The following is a 24111-nucleotide window of genomic DNA, read 5'->3' on the forward strand; positions in this document are numbered from 1 at the left end:
CTTTAATCACAAAAGTGCCCCATTTAGTACTTTTGGTATAAAGACATTCCTGAGACAATTGGTGAAATCTAAATAATGCATACAAATTAGGAAATAGTTTTGAAAGTCTTGTTAATTTCCCCACATACATACAGCAAAATTATCAAAATCAGTTGATCTGGGGTGGGGCCCTATAATTTAGGTTTCTAACAGTTTCCAGGTGATGCAGTTGCTGCTAGCCTGGGAACTACACTTTGAGAACCACTGATGTAAGAGAATGTGTTTTTTGTAGGAAAAAAACCTACTGAAGTGTTTAGGAGTATAGCAGTATTGTGTCTGCAACTCACTTTCAAACAGTAAAGAGATCCCCAAAAAAGAAAAGGATAAAGCAACTGTAGTAAAATGTTAACAGTAGGGGAAACTGAGTGAAAGGTATTTGCAAATTCTATCTATCATTCTTGCAACTTTTCTGTAAGACTGAAGTTGTCAAAATTAAAAAATGAATATATACTGGGTTGGGTAGTAAATAATATGGTCATCTTTCACTAAGAGGCTTTGCTATCTACAGAGTAATGACTCCAGTATTTATCTCCCGACCCCTTAATTCCAGATTGGTGTATGATACATATTTCTGCCTACTCACCACCTTCAGTAGGATGTCTAACAGGCACTTCAAATTTATTTTTACTCCCTCGCAACAAACAATCTAAAAACCTCTTCCTGCAGCATTTTACATCTACTATAATGTCATTCACCAAATTGCACAAGCCAGAAGCCTTGCAATCATCAACTCTTCTTTGTGGATTTTCAACACATATGCATCTAATCACTTCTCACCTCCTCTACTCCACCACCCTAATCCAAGTCTCTATCATATCTTGCCTGGAGTACTTCAAGAGCCTCCTAGTTTGCCTATCTGCTTCTACTATAGTCCATTTGCTATACAGTAGCGAAGATGATTTTTATAAAATGTAAATCACGATGTCACTCTCCTGATGGTAAGGCATTTCATCATAGAATTAAATATAAAATCCTAAACTTGGCTTATAAGCTCTTAAGTGATCAGGCCCACGGCTGCTTCTCCTACTTCATTTCCTTCCATTTCATCCTTATTGACCAGCTTCACCCAAAGTGGGTATGATAGGCAGAAGATTTCCATCTCCTAATCCCTGGAGCCTGTGAATATGTTACTTTACATGGTAAAGGGGATGAGCAGATATGATTAAGTTAAGGGTCTTCAGGTGGGGAGATTCCTCAATTATCCAGGTGGGCCCAGTGTAATCACATGGACCCCTTTAAATGAAAGAGGAATACGGGAGAGTGAGACTCAGACAAGGAGATATGATGATGGAAGCAGGGGTGAGAGTCAAAGACTGAAGATGCTCCACTGTTGACTTAGAAGATGGAAGGGGCCACAAGCAGATGACATTCTGGAAGTCAGAAGTCCAAATTGGGTTTCACTGGGCTAAAATCATGGTGTCAGCAGGGCTGCATTCCTTCTAAAGGCTCTAGGGGAGAACGGTTCCCTTGCCTTTTCTGTCTTCTAGAGGCCACCTGCGTCCCTGGGCTTCTGGCCCTTCCTCCATCTTCAAAGACCACAGAAGAGCATCTGCAAACCTCTCCCTGACTCTGCTTCCTTCTTCCACTTATAAAGATCCTTGTGTTGGGACTTCCCTGGTGGTCCAGTGGTAAAGAGTCCGCCTTCCAATGCAGGGGATGCGGGTTCGATCCCTGATCGGGGAACTAGGATCCCACATGCTGCGAGGCAGCTAGGCCGGCGTGCCACAACTACTGAGCTCAAGCACCTCAACTAGAGAGCCCGCATGCCGCAAACTACAGAGCCCACTTGTTCTGGATCCTGTGCACCACAACTACAGAGCCCACCCGCCCTGGAGCCTGAGTGCCACAACTAGAGAAGAGGAAAACCGCACGCCACAACTAGAGAGAAGCCCGCGTGCTGTAACGAAAGATCCCGCATGCCTCAACGAAGATCCCGGGTGCCACAACTAAGACCCGACGCAGCCAAAAATAAATATAAATAAATAAATAATAAATAAATCTTAAAAAGAAAAAGATCCTGTGTTTACATTGGGCCCATCAGACAACCCAGGATAATCTTCCCATCTTAAAATCCTTAATCACATCTACAAAGCCCCTTTTGTCATAAATGGTAATAATATATTCAAAAGTTCCTAGGATTTAAATAGGGACATGTTTTGTAAGCCATTAGTCAGCCTACCACATACTCCATGACCTTACATGATGAACATGTAGGAATTTCCTGTTCAATTCTGGGTCCCACACTTTGAGATGCCAACAAACCAAGACATATTCCCAGAACAACCAGAATAGTCACCTCTTTTATGGAACAGCTCAAGGAACCATACATATTTACCCAAGAGAAGAGAAGCTTCAGGACTGAATTGATTTTTGGGCACTATGGAAACTATACTTTGAAAGGTTGGCAGATAAGTGGCTTTGGTTAACTGAATACAGTACCCTAGTTAGCCAGAAATTATAAAAATAAATTATGAATGTTCAGGAGATTGGGCTGTGATTCTAAACTGAAAATGAAAATAGGCATCTTTGAATCATTCATTAGCAATCAGAAGGCACTACTATACAATGTCACAAGATCATCTAATTTATTGTTTCCTGGATAAAAGACAGTATCCAGTATATTTGGTTTAATTGCTTATGTTAAACGTTCTTTTGCAAATCCAATGCATTTTAATTTTTAAAAAGTCGACTATTATCTTGCTATTCTCATGATGACTTGCAGTATTCTTTAAAATGACATAAATCACAGAGAAGGAAAAGGGTCTTGGATATCCATTGGTCTAAATCTTTCATTCCTAATAAAAAGTCCATTTTACCTAAAAGTTAACCTGAGGGGTGGGTAGGGAAGACAAACCATGATTATGCGATGGGAGCCAGGTTGAGATTTTTTTCTTGATGCTTGCAAGGTCATAAGTTAAATGTACTTAAATGCTTTATGACTGTTTATGATCATGATGCTGCTAATAAACTATCTGTTTCCAACTTCTTGACCAGCAAAACCAAGGAGTAGGGCAAGTTGAGTAGGCAGGATGAGTAGAGGGTAAGACTGAGCTTTCAGGTTAATCATAGGCATTTGTATCCCAGACCTCCATTTGCTAATCGTGTGGTCTTGAGCAAGTAACTCAACCTCACCTTCTAGAGGAATGAAGTGGGATAATGTACCAATAGCGCTTTTGGGAGTCAGCGTTCCAGTCAACGCCTACTATAGTTGTTAGGGCTTGGCTCTTATTTATGCACTTTTGCAAGGACACATTTGCAACCCGGAAACGTTAAAATAATGGTTCCTTAACAGATAACCCCAACCCCCAAACAGGAGGAAAGGACATAAAGGTGCCGAAGCCATCAATTAAGTGTCAATCCACACTCAGCCACCGGCGGTTGCCTTAGAAATGGCCGGAAGTGCCGCTGCCCCTAACTAACATGGCGTCCAGGTGATTTCCGTTCCCCTCTCGGCTGTAATTGAGCTCGGCTGCTCCTTGCGGTTTTCCCAGAGGGTACCGGCTTAGCAAACACCTCTCGCCTGTCCCTTCACGGGGGGCGGGGCTACGAAGGAGCTACTGCGTGGTGATTGGTTGCGGCTCGTTAAGAACGTGGCTACGGGGTGTTGGACCGTCCACACCAGGCGGTGACTGGTTGCCGAGAGGCGGGGCGGCTTGACTGCTGGAGAAGTAGCCGGAGCTGTGAGGAGAGCCATGGGTCAGGCGGCCAAGGTGACTGGGTCCGGGGAGGGGTTGGGTACGATGCCGGCGGGGAGGGTAAGAGCGCGGCCTTGCGAACGTAGACTGGAATCTCTGTAGCTGGGGTTCAGGACCCTCCACGGAGTATGTGGCCTTTACAGCTGAGGAGCCGGAGACCGACCCTGCAGGGCAGTGGAAGGTTTGTGCAGGTGCGGAGGAGAGAGGGCGACACAGGTGGTCCTGCTTCTTCGTCTACTGGGTACGGAATGTTTGTCCGTGATGCATGCCGGCGACTTGAGTTCTGCCGCCTTGCCATCTCCACACCGAGTGTTTGTGTGAGGGGCCCATTTCACATCCTTGGGAATTGTACGAGACCCCAAAGTCAGTCCTGCGCTGAAACCATCCGATGAGGTGAAAGGTTTCGTCAGTTAACCAGACGGTGCACAGACGTCTAGGAACCAAGGAAACCGATTCCAGACAAAACCGTTTGCCAAAAGTAGCACTTAGCGAGACAGAGCAGAAACCTGTGATTCCTGTGTTGTGAACGAGCTTGGGAAGTGATGGCCCCGCCGGGGTCGGGGGTCACATCCCCGAGGACCTTGTCTCGGATTCATTTCTTGTCAAACTGATGCGCATTCCTGGCCAGTGTACAATTCTCTGGGACCAGCCATCCCTAACTTTAAGTATTATCAGCATGGCCGGCTGAGACCAGTCCCTGTCACTGGTTGAGATATGGAAAAGGGGAAACGGCCTGCTATAGTCTAGTGAGGAAAAGCAGTGCTTATAATGGTTGGTCAATAACAGGGAGCCACCAAGAGTGCCTCGTGTACTACTGAACTCTGTGCTTAGTACATTTCAATATATGTCACAGGACCAAGAGAAACAGAATTGTAAACGGTTATTCATTCAAAACACTTACTGAGTGTCCATAATAGTTATTAGTAGCACCTAACAGCCAGCATTTAGCCTATACTGTCTAGGCATAGTGGAAGCAACAATAACTTCACACAGAAATCTGGCAGGTATGGAGAGTTTAAACAATTACTTAATTACAAGTGTAGTAAGTGCTTTGAATTGAAAATAGAGTTTGTTTTTTTTTTTATACAGCAGGTTCTTTGGGTTATATATTTTATACATATTAGTGTATACATGTCAATCCCAATCTCCCAGTTCATCTCCCCCCGAACCCCCCGCTTTCCCCCCTTGGTGTCCATACGTTTGTTCTCTACATCTGTGTCTCTATTTCTGCCCTGCAAACCAGTTCATCTGTACCATTTTTCTAGATTCCACATATATGCGTTAATATATGATATTTGTTTTTCTCTTTCTGACGTACTTCACTCTGTATGACAGTCTCTAGGTCCATCTGTGTCTCTACAAATGACCCAATTTCGTTCCTTTTTATGGTTGAGTAATATTCCATTGTATACATGTACCACATCTTCTTTATCCATTCATCTGTCAGTGGACACTTAGGTTGCTTCCATGACCTGGCTATTGTAAATAGTGCTGGAATGAACACTGGGGTGCGTGTGTCTTTTTGAATTATGGTTTTCTCTGGGTATATGCCCAGTAGTGGGATTGCTGGGTCATATGGTAATTCTATTTTTAGTATTTTAAGGAACCTCCATACTGTTCTCCATAGTGGCTGTATCAGTTTACATTCCCACCAACAGTGCAAGAGGGTTCCCTTTTCTCCACACCCTCTCCAGCATTTGTTGTTTGTAGATTTTCTGATGATGCCCATTCTAACTGGTGTGAGGTGATACCTCACTGTAGTTTTGATTTGCATTTCTCTAATAATTAGTGATGTTGAGCAGCTTTTCATGTGCTTCTTGGCCATCTGTATGTCTTCTTTGGAGAAATGTCTATTTAGGTCTTCTGCCCATTTATTGACTGGGTTGTTTGTTTTTTTAATATTGAGCTGCATGAGCTGTTTATATATTTTGGAGATTAATCCTTTGTGTGTTGATTCATTTGCAAATATTTTCTCCCATTCTGAGGGTTGTCTTTTTGTCTTGTTTAGGGTTTCCTTTGCTGTGCAAAAGCTTTAAAGTTTCATTAGGTCCCGTTTCTTCATTTTTGTTTTTATTTGCATTACTCTAGGAGGTGGATCAGAAAAGATCTTGCTGTGATTTATGTCAAAGAGTGTTCTGCCTATGTTTTCCTCTAAGAGTTTTATAGTGTCTGGTCTTACATTTAGGTCTTTAATCCATTTTGAGTTTATTTTTGTGTATGGTGTTAGGTAGTGTTCTAATTTCATTCTTTTACATGTAGCTGTCCAGTTTTCCCAGCACCACTTGTTGAAGAGACTGTGTTTTCTCCATTGTATATCCTTGCCTCTTTTGTCATAGATTAGTTGACCATAAGTATGTGGGTTTATCTCTGGGCTTTCTATCCTGTTCCATTGATCCATATTTCTTTTTTTTTTTTAATTTATTTATCTTTTATTTTCTTTATTTTTGGCTGCGTTGGGTCTTCGTTGCTGCATGCGGGGTTTCTCTAGTTGTGGCGAGCGGGGGCTACTCTTCGTTGTGGTGCACGGGCTTCTCATTGCAGTGGCTTCTCTTGTTGCGGAGCATGGGCTCTAGAGCACGCCGGCTTCAGTAGTTTTGGCGTGCGGGTATAGTTGCTCCGTGGCATGTGGGATCTTCCTGGACCAGGGCTCGAACCCATGTCCCCTGCATTGGCAGGTGGATTCTTAACCACTGCGCCACTAGGGAAGTTCCCTGATATATATTTCTGTTGAAAATACAGTGTGTTTTATGAGCACATAACTCGGATTTAACCTGTATGGAGGGATGCCAAAAAAAACAAAACAAAAAAATCTCTCATAAAAGTATAAGTTGAGACCTGAAGTTTTGTTAGAACCTAGCTAGGAGAATAGAGAAAAGAGTATTCTATGAAGAAGAAATATCATATGGACCATCCTCGAAGTGGGAAGTTGCTTGGAAAACTTGAATACAAATGAAATTAAATAGAATTCATTCCAAAAACACTTTTGGTGAGAACTGCCATGTGTAGAAGACACCTGTGCCATGTGGAAGATACAAAGATGACCAAGAAGCCTTTCAGGAAGTAGAGGACACAGCAAGTAATTGTAGTAAGTGCCCACTGCTGTGGATGTACTCAAGAGGGGCATATAACCCAGACTTAGAAGAGACAAATAAGTACTAACCAGCTAAAGTGAAACCTAGTACAGAAATTATATCATCCACCCTTAAAATTAGCCCATTATTCAAGAAAATTGAGGCAAAAAGGCTAAGTAATTTGACTTTCCATATATACTGCCAGAATTTGTCCAATCAATATAAGTAAATTAGTAAGAGAAGACAGTCTGTGACCTAGCTGTCTACATTTTAATGAAAGTTTATTAACTCCAAGGTGATATTAGCTCTAAGGCAGTAATGATGACATTTTCTTTTTCTTAATACTAATTCTTAACGTAGGGATACTGGTTGTTGTACTAATGGAATCGCTTTGTTTTTTCCCTGAATAGCATGTAAAACGATTAGGTTTACTTCTCACTTTTTTCTTAATCCCATGCAATCTCTTCCACTGCTCTTGTAATATTAAACTCCCTGGGTTTCTATGATGTTCTACCACCTTTAATGTCCCTATTTCTACCAACAATCTTTTCAAGACAATCTCGGCTTTTACTATCAAACATCTCAAAATTTTTCCAGTCTCTACACATTACTCAATTCCAAAGCCAATTTCACATTTTTAGATGTTTGTTACAGCAGCATCCCACTTCCCAGTAGTAAAATCTGTATTAGTTTCCTATGGCTGCTCTAACAAATTACCACAAATTGGGTGGCTTAAAACAACAGAAATTTATTGTCTCACAGTTCTGGAGGCTAGAAGTCTGAAATCAAGGTGACAGCAGAGCCATGCTCCCTCTGAAACTCTGGACAGAATCTTTACTTCTTCCTAAATTCTGATGGTGGCAATCAATCCTTAGTGTTCCTTGGCTTGCTGTTGCATCACTCCAGTCTCTGCCTTCATCTTCACATGGTGGTCTTACACCTTTGTGTTTCTTTCTTCACCTGGCATTATCCTCTTCTTTTAAGGATACTAGTCATATTGGATTAGGGCCTACTCTAATGATTCACTTTAACTCAGTTATAGCTGTGAAGATCCTACTTCCAAACTAAGGTCACATTTACATGTACTGAGGATTAGGACTTAAACATGTCTTTTGAGGGGACACACAATTCAAGCCATAACAATATAGATACACCACGTTTTATTTATCCATTCATGAGTTGGTAGACATTTGGGTTATTTCTACTTTTTGACTGTTTTGTATAATGCTAGTATGCACAGTCATGTACAAGTTTTTATATGAACATATGTTTTCATCTTGGTTGTATACGTAGGCATGGAATTGCTGGGTCGTATGATAGATAACTCTATGTTTAATTTTTTTGAACAACTGCTAAACTTTTCCAAAGCAGCTGCAGGATTTTACATTCCCACCAACAATGTATAAGAGTTTCCATTTTTCCACATCTTACACATGTTATTGACTGTCTTTTTTTTTTTTGACTGTAGCCATACTATTGGGATGAAGTGGTACCTCACTGAAATTTAAATTTGTATTTCCCAGATGGCAAATTATGTTGAGCATCTTTTCATGGCCTTAATAGCCATTTGTTTGTCTTCTTTTGAGAAATGTCTATTCAAATCCTTTGCCTATTTTTAAATTAGTTTTTTATTTGAATTGTAGAAGTTCTTCATACATTCTAGATACTAGCCCATTATCAGGTATACGATTTATAAATATTTTCTTTCCTTCTGTGGGTTGTCTTTTCTCTTTCTTGATAGTGTCCTTTCCCTTTATCTTTTAAAACAATTTTTCTAGTTTTATAAAGGGGATAAATGTGTAAAATTTAAGAAGTCAAATAGTGTTACACAGAAACCAGTAGGTGTCTACTTCCTTCTACATACTCCCAATTCCTGCTCCCCAGATATAAGCACTTTTAATCATTTTACTTATTTTTTCTGATATTTACCTCCATGTTTCTAAATAACATGTTTAAACTACTATTGATTTTTTTTTTCCTCTTTGGGGGTATTTATTGACCTTTGTCTATGCAAGTTGAGGACTAAGTTCCCCCTTATGCCCTATTCCTCTCAATATACAGATTTTGGTGAAGCAGTTTTTCATCTTTGATATTAATATGACTATACAGAACTTGTCCACAGCTGAGCCCTCTAATATAAATATATGATTATGTTGCCTTTCTTTTCTAAGTCTTAGTTTTTCTTTCTTTCTTTCTTTTTTTTTTTTTAATATGTATTTATTTAGCTGCACCAAGTCTTAGTTTCATCATGCAGGCTCTTAGTTGCGGCATGCGGGATCTAGTTCCCCACCCGGCCAGGGATTGAACCCAGGCCCCCTGCATTGGGAGCATGGAGTCTTAACCACTGGACCACCAGGGAAGTCCCAGTTTTTCTTGAAGTTAATAACTGTCTTGTTTTTATTATCATTTTCCTACATAGCTATTTCCAAACTCTGAGCAAAACTGATGTCTACTAGTATCGTTTTATCCTAGCAGCATCTTTTGTAGAGCAGTATACCCTTTTGCTATAGTCCAGACTAGTTGCTTTCTATGCTGGCTGCACAAATGCTGACCTATATTTGTCCTTCACCATCATCTCTGCCTCTCCTATGTTGGATCACCTGTGTCCCTCATTCCCATTTTTTTTCTTTTGTGATTCATCCCCTTATTTTGGTGGAGCACAGTCTTCTATAGCTTTCCAAGAAAGGGCGTATGGCAAATAAGAGACTTTGCATTTCTGAAAATGTTTATTTGCCATTGCAGTTAGGTGATAGTTTGGATATGTATGGTGTTCTAAGCTGGACATTTTGTACAAAACTTGAAGATTTTATACCACTGTCTTCTCACAGTGATGCTATTTAGAAATCAGGTACCATTCTGATTTTCTGTTTTTTATACGTGAACTGTTTTTTTCCCTCCAAGATTATTCATGGGTTTTGTGTTGAGCACTTGATGGAGGCTGTTTTCTTTTTTTCTTTTTTTTTTTTTGTTTAGTTTTTTTAATTTTTATTTTTTTTATTTTTTATTTTATTTATTTATTTATTTATTTTTAATGCTATTCTTGTCTGCTTACATTCTTTTTAATTTATGTATGTATGTATGTATGTATGTATGGCTTTGTTGGGTCTTCGTTTCTGTGCGAGGGCTTTCTCTAGTTGCGGCAAGTGGGGACCACTCTTCATCGCGGTGCGCGGGCCTCTCACTATCGCGGCCTCTCTTGTTGCGGAGCACAGGCTCCAGACGCGCAGCCTCAGTAATTGTGGCTCACGGGCCGAGTTGCTCCGCGGCATGTGGGATCTTCCCAGACCAGGGCTCGAACCTGCGTCCCCTGCATTGGCAGGCAGATTCTCAACCACTGCGCCACCAGGGAAGCCCGAGGCTGTTTTCTTTGTTCTGTCTTGTTGGAGCTCTGTGAATATAACTGTTGGGCCATCTAGACTACTCCTTTAATTTTCTTATCCTTTCTCTCCTTATTTTGTATCTCTGAATTCTTATTCAATTTTCGGGGTAGTTTTTCTCAACTTAATCTTTGCTATCACTCTTTTGATATCCAAGAGTTTGGGGGCATTTTCTGAATGTTCCTTTTTAAATTTACTGTAACTTCTTTTTGTTGTTATTCCATGTTTGTAATAATTTATGTTTCTGAGAATGTTCTTTGTGGTTGGTCAGTCTTTGTTTTGTTTTATTTTTATGTTTTCTGCTCCCTGTTTTCTGTTTCTGTTTTGGTATCTGCCTTTGATGTTTTAGGTTTTCTAGTATATGTAAAATACTTAAAATAGTGCCTAGCGCACAGGATACACTTAGTAAAGTTTAGGTATTGTTATCTGGTGAATGGACTGGGGGAAAGGAGGGAATGGTGGCAGACTGACAAATCTTTGTCAGTAGTCTAAGCAAGAGATAGGGAGAGGTCTGAACTTAAATTGTTTTGGGTGATGGAGAATATACAAAAGATTAGAGAAACATCCCTACAGTTTCTACATGAGGAGTAAGGTAGATATAAAGAATGACCTAGAGATTTCTGGCTTGAGAAATCCATTGTTTTCCATAACTGAAATTGAGAAGACAGAAGAAAGAGCAATATTGGGGGGACAATATTGAATACCTTTTTGTTTGTTTTTTTTTATCACAGTCTTAGAATATTCAGAAGTCTCAGCATTCCACTTCTTTTTTGAGAAAGCACAATTAAACCTGCCTAAATTATCTGAAACATCTTCCTCTGGGCTCTTCTAAGATGTAGTATATTCACGAGTTTGTGTGCATGTGTGTATGACTTTAAGAACAGATGAAGTTCCCAGGTTAAGCAAAATAAGAACAAATACCAGACTGGTAAATTTGGTTACCTTAGCAAACTAGTTTTGGCAGGGGGAATCATTAACTTTTTAACCATTCTCGTATTGTTTTGTTTCAAAGAATTTTTGTATTGTTTTTGTAAATACATAAGGCTAATTTTTTTTTAATTTAAAGATAAATAATCAAGGGAAAGTTGTTTTGGCCAACCCTTGTTTTCACCAGCTATTTCGAAAAATAGTCTAAAAAACAAACAGAAAATAAATACTGTTTAATCCATGTAATTATGTAAAATGTGAAATTTTTTCTTTTGAGGTCTGAATTCTAATTTTCTTTATAGGTTTTACAGCTCTTTAAAACACTGCACAGGACCAGACAACAAGTTTTTAAAAATGATGCTAGGGCACTAGAAGGTAAGTTTATATTTTGCCCCTTTGGAGCAAGTCCATTCTTCAGGCGGCTGCTAATAATACAAGAGACCCTGTATGGTGGTCAAGACCTATCTTGGGGAATGACCTTCACGATCTCTCCCCTAATGTTTTTTTAAATAAAGATGAGTTTACCTTACACTTCTTTGAGAAGTATCTACAAAGAAAAAATTTTAAAGATCGAGTTTTCATAAAAAATCAGGGGAAAAAAAAGGATCCGAATTTCAATGTGCTCCATTATTTGCCTTATGTTCAAGCCATGAAACTCATTTATCTATTATATAATCAAATTTTCACATCCTCTAAGACCAGATACTACCATATTGTTAATGCCTTGTGTCTTTCTAGAAGTGACAGCAGCTATGAAAGAGAATCTATCACAAATGATTCCAAATTCAGTATTTCACTGTTTAAAGTGGTTTCTGTCTTATCCAGAACTCAGAGCTCTAAAGCTTAGGTTCTGTGTTGGTCATACTCAGTTTCTAAACCTCTTTTAAGAGGGCACCTTGGGGGAGGGGTGGAGGGATAAATTGAGATATTGGGATTGAAATATACACACTGCTATATATAAAATAGATAACTAATAAGGACCTACTGTATAGCACAGGGAACTCTTCTTAATACTCTGTAATGACCTATATGGGAAAAGAATCTAAAACAGAGTGGATATATGTATAGGTATAACTGATTCACTTTGTTGTATAACAGAAACTAACACAACATTATAAATCAACTATACCCCAATAAAAATTAAAAAAAAAAAATTCAACCTCTATTTAAAAAAAAGAGGCCACCTACATAAAGTTTCCGCACTGTCCCTAGGAATTCAAGTTTTTGTAATTTACCGAAAAAAATTTCTTGAATATTAAAGTATATGCCTCATATTATATGTACTTTACACAAATTCCTCATTTAATTCTTATCACAGCCCTGTGAGGTAGTTACTATCATAATTTCTATTTTTTCAGATAAGAAAACTGACAAAGTGTGAAAGGATTTACCCCACATGATACTTAGTAAGAGGTGGAGCTAGGATTTAGCCTAAACATTCTGGCTCCAAAGCCTAAACTCTTACCCACCTTACATATTGAAATGTATCGAGCATAGAAGGAAGGTTTTATGGCTAATCTCCACCAGCGTAACATATTTTTAAATGTTTTAAATGTTTTTAAGTGAAATAATTATAAGAATAGCTAATACTGAATATTTACTAAGCACTGTACATGAATTGTTCCATTAAATGCTCATAGCACACTCTAAGGCAGTTTATCAGTTATATCGAATTATGCTGCTGTAGTGATGCCAAAGTCTCAGTGGTATATGAACAAAAGTTTTATTTATCAGTCACTTTACTTGTCAGTCAAGGCACCCAAAATTATTTGTATATCCTCTTTGCTGCTATATCTTCATTTTAAGTGTGTGGTTGGCGGGGGGGTAGGGTTAACATGCTTGTATGTATTGAGTTTTGCCATTTTAAAAAAAGCACGTTAATTCAAATCCTTAGATTTACAGAAACAAAGTATTAACTTGAATTTATTAGGATCTCATAGCTAGAGGTTCAAAATGAAATTAGAAATAAAAAGCAGGAAACAAAAGTATTAGAGTGCTAAAAATATGTATTAGGTTTAATTACAAATTTGCCAGCCTGTCAAAAGCTCTCCAAGGACTTTCTAAATAAATTTCTTATTTTTATACTTTGTTTTACATGGGGCAAAATTATTTTTTCTACTAGAGAAGTAGTAGATATATGTATATAGTATGTAGTATCGTAGTATAATGAATAATATGTAAATTATTGGGACAGGAATTATAAATTAGAAAAGCAGGGACTTCACTGGTTGTCCAGTGGGTAAGACTCCATGCTCCCAATGCAGGGGCCCCCAGTTTGATTCCTGGTCGGGGGAACTAGATCCCGCATGCATGCCACAACTAAGAGTCCGTATGCCGCAACTAAGAATTCCACATGCCGCAACTAAAGATCCCACATGCCGCAACAAAGGATCCCGCATGCCGCAGTGAAGATCCTGCATGCTACAACTAAGACCTGGTGCAGCCAAAATAAATAAATAAATATTAAAAAAGAAAAAAGAAAAAAAAGAAAAGCAAATAACTATATACATATTTTTTCTTTCTCTAGCAGCCAGAATAAAGATAAACGAAGAATTCAAATGTAATAAAAGTGAAACTTCTCCTAAGAAAATAGAAGAGGTACAGTAATTAAGTTTTTCAATTACAATAAAACTCAAATTTTAGCAACTAGAGGAAATGATAAAAATAGAGGGATTATATGAAATAAAAATCATTACTTGATAGTTAAAGCCATCACAACTATAGATAACCTTCACTTGTTTGGTTTGACTCACCTTCTCAGGGTCATCTGCCTACACCCTTAAGATAGCAAGTTGCCTGGTGAAAAGAACATGAGTGTAGCCATGATCAAAGCAAGAGCAGCTGAACCAACCCAGAAATTCACAGAAATGCTATCTTCATCTAAGGCAAGTGACTGAAACTAAGGAGAGTGAGTGTTGTGGTAACTCACTCAGAGTTACACAGAGGGAACGTCTACTCATTTAGCTCAACTAGACAGAATTTTTTTTTAAATTCATATCCTGGCTGTGGAAGTTAACCAGCAAGACTTTATGAACTATTCTTGCTTTGCCTTCTGTATTTGCATTTTAGTCACTTGCCGTAGTTGAAGACAATCTACTAACACTAGTCGGTGAGCTCCCTAGTATTCCCAGTACATGTTCATTGAAAAAGTGCAAAATGATTCTTTTCCTGTATAAAATCATATGCATATATATACATTGTCTCTGTCTTAGGAAGGAACACTGCTTCCTAGGTGTTCCTGTATCTAACTTTGTATAAATGTAGGGAAAGGACCATTAGGAAGAAAATGAAAAATGAAAAATTATTTGCTGGGATAATTAAGATTCCAAGAATTGGTTTGATAAAGAGGAAGGTACAAATTAGAGAAATTCTTCCATGTTTAATAGAATTTCCACATGGTGAAAAAAAATTTTTTTATACAAATACTTTTATACTTAGTAGAGAAAATGCTATTTTTGAAATAGTAAATATCTGCGATAAACTAATGAGACAAAATGAGATAGCCTAAGGATTTCTTTCCCTATAACATAAAGAAAAAAGGGGGAAATTTCACTTAAGTGTATGATAGGGCAAACAGGGACTATGTAATTTTTATTCATGAAAGAAGTTAAAATTACATTCTAATCAGGTCATGACTTGAGGAGAAGTTAAAATGTATATACTGAAGTTTGTACTATTTTGCTATTTGGTAGACTGATTAATAACAATATGGTACAGGTATACCTCATTTTATTGTGCTTCGGTTTATTGCACTTCACAGAATCTGTGTTTTTTACAAATTGAAGGTTTGGGGCAACCCTGCATTGTCAGATGCTGGTTAGCATTTTTTAGTAATAAGGTGTTTTTAATTAAGGTACGAACATTGTTTTTTTAGACATAATGCTGTTGCACACTTAATAGACTACTGTATATTGTAAACATAACTTTTATATGCAGTTGGAAACCAAAAAATTCGTATGACTCACTTTATTATGATATTTGTTTTATTGTGGTGGTCTGGAACTGAACCCACAATATCTCTGAGGTATGCCTGTAAGTGTTTTTAAATTTTGAAGTCATGATTTAAAAATTTTTTAATTGAGGTCTGTTTATATTAGCTAAACTGGAAAAATGAACTACCATCTCCCAAATTAATTTCACTTGTAGAGCACTCACATTAAGCACTCTTTTTTTTTATACATATAAATTTATTTATTTTATTTATTTATTTTTGGTTGCTCGCGGGCTTTCTCTAGTTGTGGCAAGCGGGAGCTACTCTTCATTGTGGTGCGCGGGCTTCTCATTGTGGTGGCTTCTCTTGTTGCGGAGCATGAGCTATAGGCATGCAGGCTTCAGTAGTTGTGGCTCGTGGGCACTAGAGCACAGGCTCAGTAGTTGTGGCACACGGGCTTAGTTGCTCCGTGGCAGGTGGGATCTTCCTGGACCAGAGCTCAAACCCATGTCCCGTGCATTGGCAGGCAGAGTCTTAACTACTGCACCACCAGGGAAGCCCACGTTAAGCACTCTTGAAATTAGATATTTGTTATATACAAGTGTATATTTTGTACTTTCTGTAACTCTGCATTTATTAAATACTTAGTAGTTTTTAGATAATTACATTGTCATGTATTGTCATGAAGTCTTGGCACCAAAAGGAATCGTAGGCATCCTCTTGACCAGCAGTTCTCAAACTTTTTGGTTTCAAGACCACTTTACCTTCTGAAAAACTGAAGACCCCAAAAAGTGCTATTTATATGTTATACCTATCAATATTTACCATATTAGGATTTAAAACTGAGAAATTTTAAAAATATATGTTGATTAAATAATTTAAAAATAATAAGCTCATTACCTATTAAATACAATATTTATGAAAAATAACTATATTTTCAGAAAAATTTAGTAAGAAAAAAGGCATTTTATATTTTTGCAAATCTCTTTAATGTCTGGCTTAATAGGAGTCAGCTAAATTCTCATACCTGCTTCCTCATTCAATCTGGCAATGTATGTTTTTTTAGATTGAATTATATGAAGAAAATTCAGCCTTATACAAATAGGTAGTTGGAGGAGGGTAGGTGTATATATTAGCCTTTTCAAATAATTGTGAATATTCTTTGATATCATACCTCAACAGTGGTAAATTTCTTTAAAGGTTAGATGCAATGCGGAACTCTGTTATCTGTTAGACCAATGGATGTGTGTGGGTGTGTGTTTTTATCCTTTGCGGGGGTGGTTCCTAGGACTCATACATACCACATCCTGCTCATCCCCTTTGATCTCTCATAATCCCTTGTTTCTCATCTAGCCTTGTTTCCAGCCTTAAACCTAAGACTCAGCTCAGTTTATGCACCTCCAGTGGGTGAGGAGGCGCATTGTTTTTCTTTCTCTCCCCTTCTAAGCCCCTTCTCAGCTCTGTCAGGAGGTGAGGCTTTGCTCTCCTACAGCCTTCTCCATGTCAATTAATGGCAGCTTGCTCCTTCTGATGCTCAGACCAAAACCCTTGGTGCTCTCTTTTTCGACTGCTTTCCTTCTCTCACATTTACATCCAATCTGGAAGCAAATCCTATTGACTTAACCTTCAAAATATACCCAGAATTCAACCACTTCTTATTTGCCCCATTATTATTTCCTGGTTCAAGCCATCATTATTTCTCACTGGGTTGTTACAACAGCCTCCTAGTGGGTCTTGTTGCTTCTGCCCTAACTCCCTGCAGCCTATTCTCAATACTTATAAAGGCAGTGAGCCTTTTAAAAAAAGGCATATCCCATCACTCCTCTACTCACAATCCCCATAGCTCCTCATCCCATTCCAATTAAAATCTAAAGTCTCTACCCACCATGACCTATAACACTGTATCATCTGACCCCTGTTAACTTCCTGCCTCAATTCACCACATACTTCTCACTCTTCCAACCTCAGTGCCTTCTTTGAGGGTGCTTCAGTTTACCAAGAACTTTCCTATCTCAGGCCATTTATGCTGTTGCTTCTTCCTAGGATATTCTCCAATATGCCCTTCTCTAATATGGTAAATATTGATAGGTATAACATATAAATCTGTTGGTCATTTAGTAGACCAACAGATTTTAATCTATCTTTCCCTTTGAATGGATCTTTTAGTCATGCATGTTTTGTAACATCATGCACTGATGATTTGGAAAAAGTAGATTCACCAAGTAATGCAGATCTTCCAAATGTTGACATAGTTCAATATGTAATATTTTAAAATTACATCTTAATATACATCTCATCAGAACAATCTTTAAGTATTGGGAAGCTGTCAAGCTTACAGTGACAGATACAGCTTCTCCAGAATTCTGATTTTTGCTTGAAAGCTTGAATTTTATCATTGCCATTAAATACTGTCAGTTGTTTTCTTAAAGTGACATACTCATTTCACCTATCTGCCAGTTACCCAAATCTTTAATAAACAGAGTTTGTCTATAAAAGTAAAAATGGTATTCCAAAGAGAAAACTCTACTTGTGCTCACAGCTCGAACAATGCAGACAGCTCTAGTATTATGAAAATAATTTTGACTTTATGGGTCCCCTGAAAGGGTCTCAAGGTCCACAGCTTTGAGACTCACTGTTTTAGTTCAGTTCTTCATTTTGCAATGATGAGTTCTGAAACTTAGTGAGTAGGTATTAACCCAAGGCCATACACTTGATGACAGAGTCAGAGTTGGGAGTCCAAGTATTCTGCCTCCTGATCCAGTACTCTTTCTAGTGTTCAGAACATCCAACTCTACAGTGAAAGAAAGATTCAGCCACTCTCAAAAAAACAAAATGCACATTTTAAACACATTGTAAAATATATATTACAACAAAACATACTCCAAATCTGTCTTGGAACAAAATATGGAATGGATAGATAAAAGGTAAAAGTATACGCATGTCTGAGCTTTCTGTATGCTTGGAATGGTTACAAAAAGTTAAAGGCAAGGGAATTCCCTGGTGGTCCAGTGGTTAGGAATCTACGCTTCCACTGCTGAGAGCATGGGTTTGTTCCCTGGTCGGGAACTAAGATCCCGCAGCGTGGCCAAAAACAAAAATAAAAGTTAAAGGCAAGGGGCTTCCCTGGTGGCACGGTGGTTAAGAATCCGCCTGCCAAGGCAGGGGACACGGGTTCGAGCTCTGGTCCAGGAAGGCTCCACACGCCACGGAGCAACTAAGCCCGTGCGCCACAACTACTGAGCCTGCGCTCTAGAGCCTACCAGCCACAACTACTGAAGCCCACACTCCTAGAGCCGTGCTCCGCAACAAGAGAAGCCACCGCAGTGAGAAGCCTGTGCGCTTGCCGCAACTAGAGAAAGCCCGTGCACAGCAACGAAGACCCAATGCAGCCAATAAATAAATAAATATATTCTTTAAAAAAAAAAAGTTAAAGGCAAGTATCACCTAAAAAGAATTGTAGTAAACCTTTAGTTTTCAAAAACAGTACATTCATGTGAACCATTGAAAAAAACAGAGGATTTAGTCTATTTATTTATTTATTTTTTGGTTTTCTTAACAGCTAATAAAAATAGGTTCTGATGTTGAATTGATACTCAGAACATCTGTTATACAAGGTATTCACACAGACCACAATACGCTGAGTAAGTAATATTAAAGAAAAATGTTGCTTGCAATGTATTTTAAACTATTGACCAATTACAGTGCTTTTAATGCTGATTACTAAAACAAGTTGATTTTGCCAGACAATGTGTTATATATTGTACACATTTATAAGGCTGTATTTAAAAATGCTGAATTATAAAAGTTTGCTTACCGGACTTTTTTTCTTTTATTTATTTTTTCTTCTTAATCTTAACCACTGGTTATACTGCAAAACTACAGTTACAAAGGCAGTATATGCATACCGCAATTTATTGCACTTCCCAGATAATGCATTTTTCACAAACTGAAGGTTTGTGGCAACCCTGCATCAAGCAAGTCTATCGGTGCCATTTTTCTTACAGCATTTGCTCACTTGGTGTCTCGGTGTAACATTTTGGTAATTCTTGAAGTATTTCAAAGTTTTTCATTATTACTATATTTGTTATAGTGATCTGTGGTCAGTGATCTTTGATATTACTGCTACAACTTGCTGAAGGCTCAGATAATGGTTAGCATATTATAGCAATGAAGTATTTTTAAATTAATGTATGTACATTGTTTTTTTAGACATAATGCTGTTAGACATTTAATAGACTATAGTATAGTGTAAACATAACTCTTATATGCTCTAGGAAACCAAAAATTGGTGTGATTTGCTGTATTGAGATACTCACTTTATTGTAGTGGTCTGGAACTGAACCTGCAATATCTCAGAAGTTTGCCTCCTGTGTGACTGTTTTTATAAAATTTATCTGGCATTCTTAATTTTCCTAGTATAATTTGTCACCTACCTAGACTATGTCTATTTCTTTATCTTTTCTCCCATGATTCTACTATTTTAATTCAGAAGAATTGGGATTATACAAAATGGTTATATAGTTGAGAATCCTCCATTATACCTCCAAACTCCTGGTGGGGCTTCAGCAGACTCTCATTTCACATAATATTTGGTTTTCATTCCCTGAAGTATTTTGGGGGACAGAAACAACAGCAAAGATACAAACAACATACAAACAGAAAAGTACACAATTTATAATAGTATAGCCCAGTGAATTTTCACCAAGTGAAATATCATGTAACCAACATCCACATCAAGTTATATAATGTTACCACTTTCCCAAAAGCCCCCCCTCATGCCCTGATGTCCCTTCCCGTCAACCCCTCCCCATAAGTATAACCACTGTCCTTTTAACACTATCAATTTTAACCTAATATAATAAAGTGTTTGAACCTTATGTAAATGGAATCATATAGGATTTCTGTTTTGTCTGGCTTCTTTCTCTCAATATTTGTGAGATTCATCTTTATCATTGTGTGTAGCAACATTTCTGTGAATATTGTATGAGTGAAACTTCTGTGTCATATGGTATGTGTTTACTCAGCTTTAATAGGTACTGCTAACCAGCTTTCCAAAGTAGTTAGGCTAAGTTACACTTGCAGCAGTGGTATCTGAGAACTCCAGTTGCTTTATATCCTCACCAGCTCTTTGATACTGTGCATCTCTTAATTTTAGAGTTTCTGGTGGTTATGTAATGGTATCACATTGTGATTTTAATTTGCATTTCTCTGGTAATTAATGAAGGATTAGCACCTTTTCAGTTGTTTAATGGCCATTTGGATATTCTCTTTTATGAAGTGGCTGTTCAAGTCTTTTGCCCATTTTTCTAAGAGGTTATCTGCCTTTTTATTATTGATTTGAAGAAATTCTTTGTATGTTCTGAATATAAATCCTTTGTTGGATATATGTATTATAAGAATCTTCTACTTTTTGTCTTGCTTTTTTGTTTTGGTGTTTTTATCTTTTGATGAGAAGGTCTTAATTTTAATGTAGTCCAGTTAATCCCTTTTTTCCTTTATGGTTAATATTTTTCTGAGTCTTGTTTAAGAAATCTTTTCCTGTCTCAAGCAAGGTCATGAAGAGATTATCCTATGCTTCTTCCGAAAGCTTTATTGTTTGGTCTTTTTCATTTGGTTGTTTATATCAACTAGAGTTGATTTTTGTATATGGTATGAGATAGGAGTCAAGATTTATTTTTTTACATCTGAATATTCAGTTCCAGCATCATTGGAACTGAAATATTGATTCCAGCATCATTTATTGAAAAGACCACTCTTTCCCCGCTGCACTGTAGGGTCACCTTTATCATAAAATCAAATAACTGTGTATGTGTGCATCTGTTTCTGGACTTTATAATCTCTTCAATTAGTTTGTTTTTCTGTCCTTGCATCATAAACCATAATGTCTTGATTACTACAGCCTTACAGTAAATCTGAATATCTAGTAGTATATGTCCTATAGGGCTTTTAAAGTTATTTTTAGTTCATGAGTATTTATCAGAAATTATCAGATCCAGTTATATTTCTAAGGGCAATAAACATGGTTAATCCTAAATTGAAAATTTGTAGTCATTGTCTTTAATCTTAATAATAATCTTTAGAGCTTCTGTGTACTATAGCCAAAATTTTATATGGGTAATCACAGCAAAATATTATCTTTAGTATATGAATAAAAATTTAGGTTATTTCAGATAACTAAATTTGATAGCTACACTTCAGAAGCCTGATTTTAAATATGATAATATTGGTTTAAATTTCTTTTTTTCTTTTGGTTTTCTGTATAGTTTAATTTTCCCACAAGATTGAAAATTTTGACTCTTACATGATTATTAGTATCTAATGCTATATTGCCTTAATAAAGGCCTCATTCTTTCTGTTAAGTTATATATGGGTCTCTTTTTTCCTACTTTATTCCTATGGGTTTAAGATAGAACAAATTTGAGTCTTTAATCTCTGTTTTAAGAAGTTACTTTAAGTAAAATTCCTCCACATATTTTAGCAATGTCTGTACTGGCATACAGAAGTGAGAGGAATTAAAATTCTTCTTGGCTAGAAAATAGAGTTGTGACTGTGTATCTCTAAAAAAGATCAGATAAAGCCCCAACATGAAAAATAATAGAAACTGAAAATAATGAAATGAAACTTCATCTACAAAAGTAATTACCTGTATGCCTAAATTCTAAATCCATCTCTTTTTTTCTCCCTTCTAAATATCTACAGTGGAAATTAAATACTGACTAGCAGAAAGAACTCTTTATCCTAAATAATTTCTCATTTGTTCCTTTTTTTTTTTTCACACACACACACTGTATTTTATTTTTACAAGAGATAAATAGACTGACACCAAGCATTGTACATGGATGACCACAACAAAAGCAACAATGATTGCAATTACCAAACCTGAAACACACTCATGCTATGTCATAATATTGACATTCAGTCCAGTAATCCTCCACTGTAACAGCTCCTTTACTTTGCAGTGAAAATTGATTTGTATATTCTTTGCCTCTGAGTCCTTGTGGGATTTTTTTTTTTTTAATTCAGACAGAAAGTCACAAAAATTATACTCATCCTCATCAGTTCACTCAGTCCCATGTAATTAAATTTTTTTTTTCATCTTGATCTTTTGTTAGCACTTTTTTTTTTCCACACACACACACTGTATTTTATTTTTACAAGAGATAAATAGACTGACACCAAGCATTGTACATGGATGACCACAACAAAAGCAACAATGATTGCAATTACCAAACCTGAAACACACTCATACTATGTCATAATATTGACATTCAGTCCAGTAATCCTCCACTGTAACAGCTCCTTTACTTTGCAGTGAAAATTGATTTGTATATTCTTTGCCTCTGAGTCCTTGTGGGATTTTTTTTTTTTTTAATTCAGACAGAAAGTCACAAAAATTATACTCATCCTCATCAGTTCACTCAGTCCCATGTAATAAATTTTTTTTTCATCTTGATCTTTTGTTAGCACTTTTATGAGTTCATCAGTTTTTCATTAGAGTTCTGAAAATGCTTATTCATTCAGTTCAGCAGTACAGTCAGTTACCAGAAACCTGTACTTGTCAGAGTCTTTTCCATGAATTTCTTGAAGATGAAACCCTTTTATAGGAACGTATTTGCAAAAGCATCAGAGTACACCCAGAACTGTCTGTAAATGACAAGACTTAAAAATGACCACAGTTAAAGATTTGATGAAAGTTCATAATAATGCAGTTGACAAGAAAATTAGTCATTTCTGAGATATACATTTTAAAGTAATAACTAGGATTATTACTTATAACATTATACCAGAACATATAAGATTTTTAGAAATTTCATGTAATGTCTGAAACATTTATATTAACATATTTCCATACATATTTCCATACAAATACAAATATAAGATTTTTAGAAATTTCATGTAATGTCTGAAACATTTATATTAACATATTTCCATACAAATAACCCAATGAAAGTTTAGTATTAGTTGTTTTGTTTGTTTGTTTTTTTATACTGCAGGTTCTTATTAGGCATCAATTTTATACACATCAGTGTATACATGTCAATCCCAATCGCCCAATTCAGCACACCACCATCCCCACCCCACCGCAGTTTTCCCCCCTTGGTGTCCATATGTCCATTCTCTACATCTGTGTCTCAACTTCTGCCCTGCAAACCGGCTCATCTGTACCATTTTTCTAGGTTCCACATACATGCATTAATATACGATATTTGTTTTTCTCTTTCTGACTTACTTCACTCTGTATGACAGTCTCTAGATCCATCCACTTCTCAACAAATGACTCAATTTCGTTCCTTTTTATGGCTGAGTAATATTCCATTGTATATATGTACCACAACTTCTTTATCCATTCGTCTGTTAATGGGCATTTAGGTTGCTTCCATGACCTGGCTATTGTAAATAGTGCTGCAATGAACATTCGGGTGCATGTGTCTTTTTGAATTACGGTTTTCTCTGGGTATATGCCCAGTAGTGGGATTGCTGGGTCATATGGTAATTCTATTTTTAGTGTTTTAAGGAACCTCCATATTGTTCTCCATAGTGGCTGTATCAATTTACATTCCCACCAACAGTGCAAGAGGGTTCCCTTTTCTCCACACCCTCTCCAGCATTTGTTGTTTGTAGATTTTCTGATGATGCCCATTCTAACAGGAGTGAGGTGATACCTCATTGTAGTTTTGATTTGCATTTCTCTAATAATTAGTGATGTTGAGCATCTTTTCATGTGCTTCGTGGCCGTCTGTATGTCTTCTTTGGAGAAATGTCTATTTAGGTCTTCTGCCCATTTTTGGATTGGGGTGTTTGTTTCTTTAATATTGAGCTGAATGAGCTGTTTATATATTTTGGAGATTAATCCTTTGTCCGTTGATTCGTTTGCAAATATTTTCTCCCATTCTGAGGGTTGTCTTTTCGTCTTGTTTATGGTTTCCTTTGCTGTGCAAAAGCTTTGAAGTTTCATTAGGTCCCATTTGTTTATTTTTGTTTTTATTTCCATTACTCTAGGAGGTGGATCAAAAAAGATCTTGCTGTGATTTATGTCAAAGAGTGTTCTTCCTATGTTTTTCTCTAAGAGT

The 24111-nt window shown here is 37.1% G+C and overlaps 1 protein-coding gene across 2 annotated transcripts in view; it reads left to right on the forward strand.

The window, feature by feature from the left end:
- The first annotated feature begins 3500 nt into the window (after positions 1 to 3500).
- LYRM7 (LYR motif containing 7) overlaps positions 3501 to 24111 on the forward strand; it is a 42945-nt gene continuing 22334 nt past the window's right edge. Inside the window, exons 1-4 of one of the 2 annotated variants that reach the window (XM_059919455.1) lie at positions 3501 to 3749; positions 11412 to 11484; positions 13637 to 13707; positions 18600 to 18681. In XM_059919455.1, coding sequence (XP_059775438.1) covers positions 3732 to 3749; positions 11412 to 11484; positions 13637 to 13707; positions 18600 to 18681 — 244 coding nt within the window. In that variant the 5' untranslated portion in view covers positions 3501 to 3731. The remainder of the gene's footprint in view (positions 3750 to 11411; positions 11485 to 13636; positions 13708 to 18599; positions 18682 to 24111) is intronic. The other variant, XM_059919456.1, reaches the window with a different exon arrangement.

This window comes from Balaenoptera ricei, chromosome 3 (assembly GCF_028023285.1).
Source record: "Balaenoptera ricei isolate mBalRic1 chromosome 3, mBalRic1.hap2, whole genome shotgun sequence".
Classification (NCBI taxonomy): domain Eukaryota; kingdom Metazoa; phylum Chordata; class Mammalia; order Artiodactyla; family Balaenopteridae; genus Balaenoptera; species Balaenoptera ricei.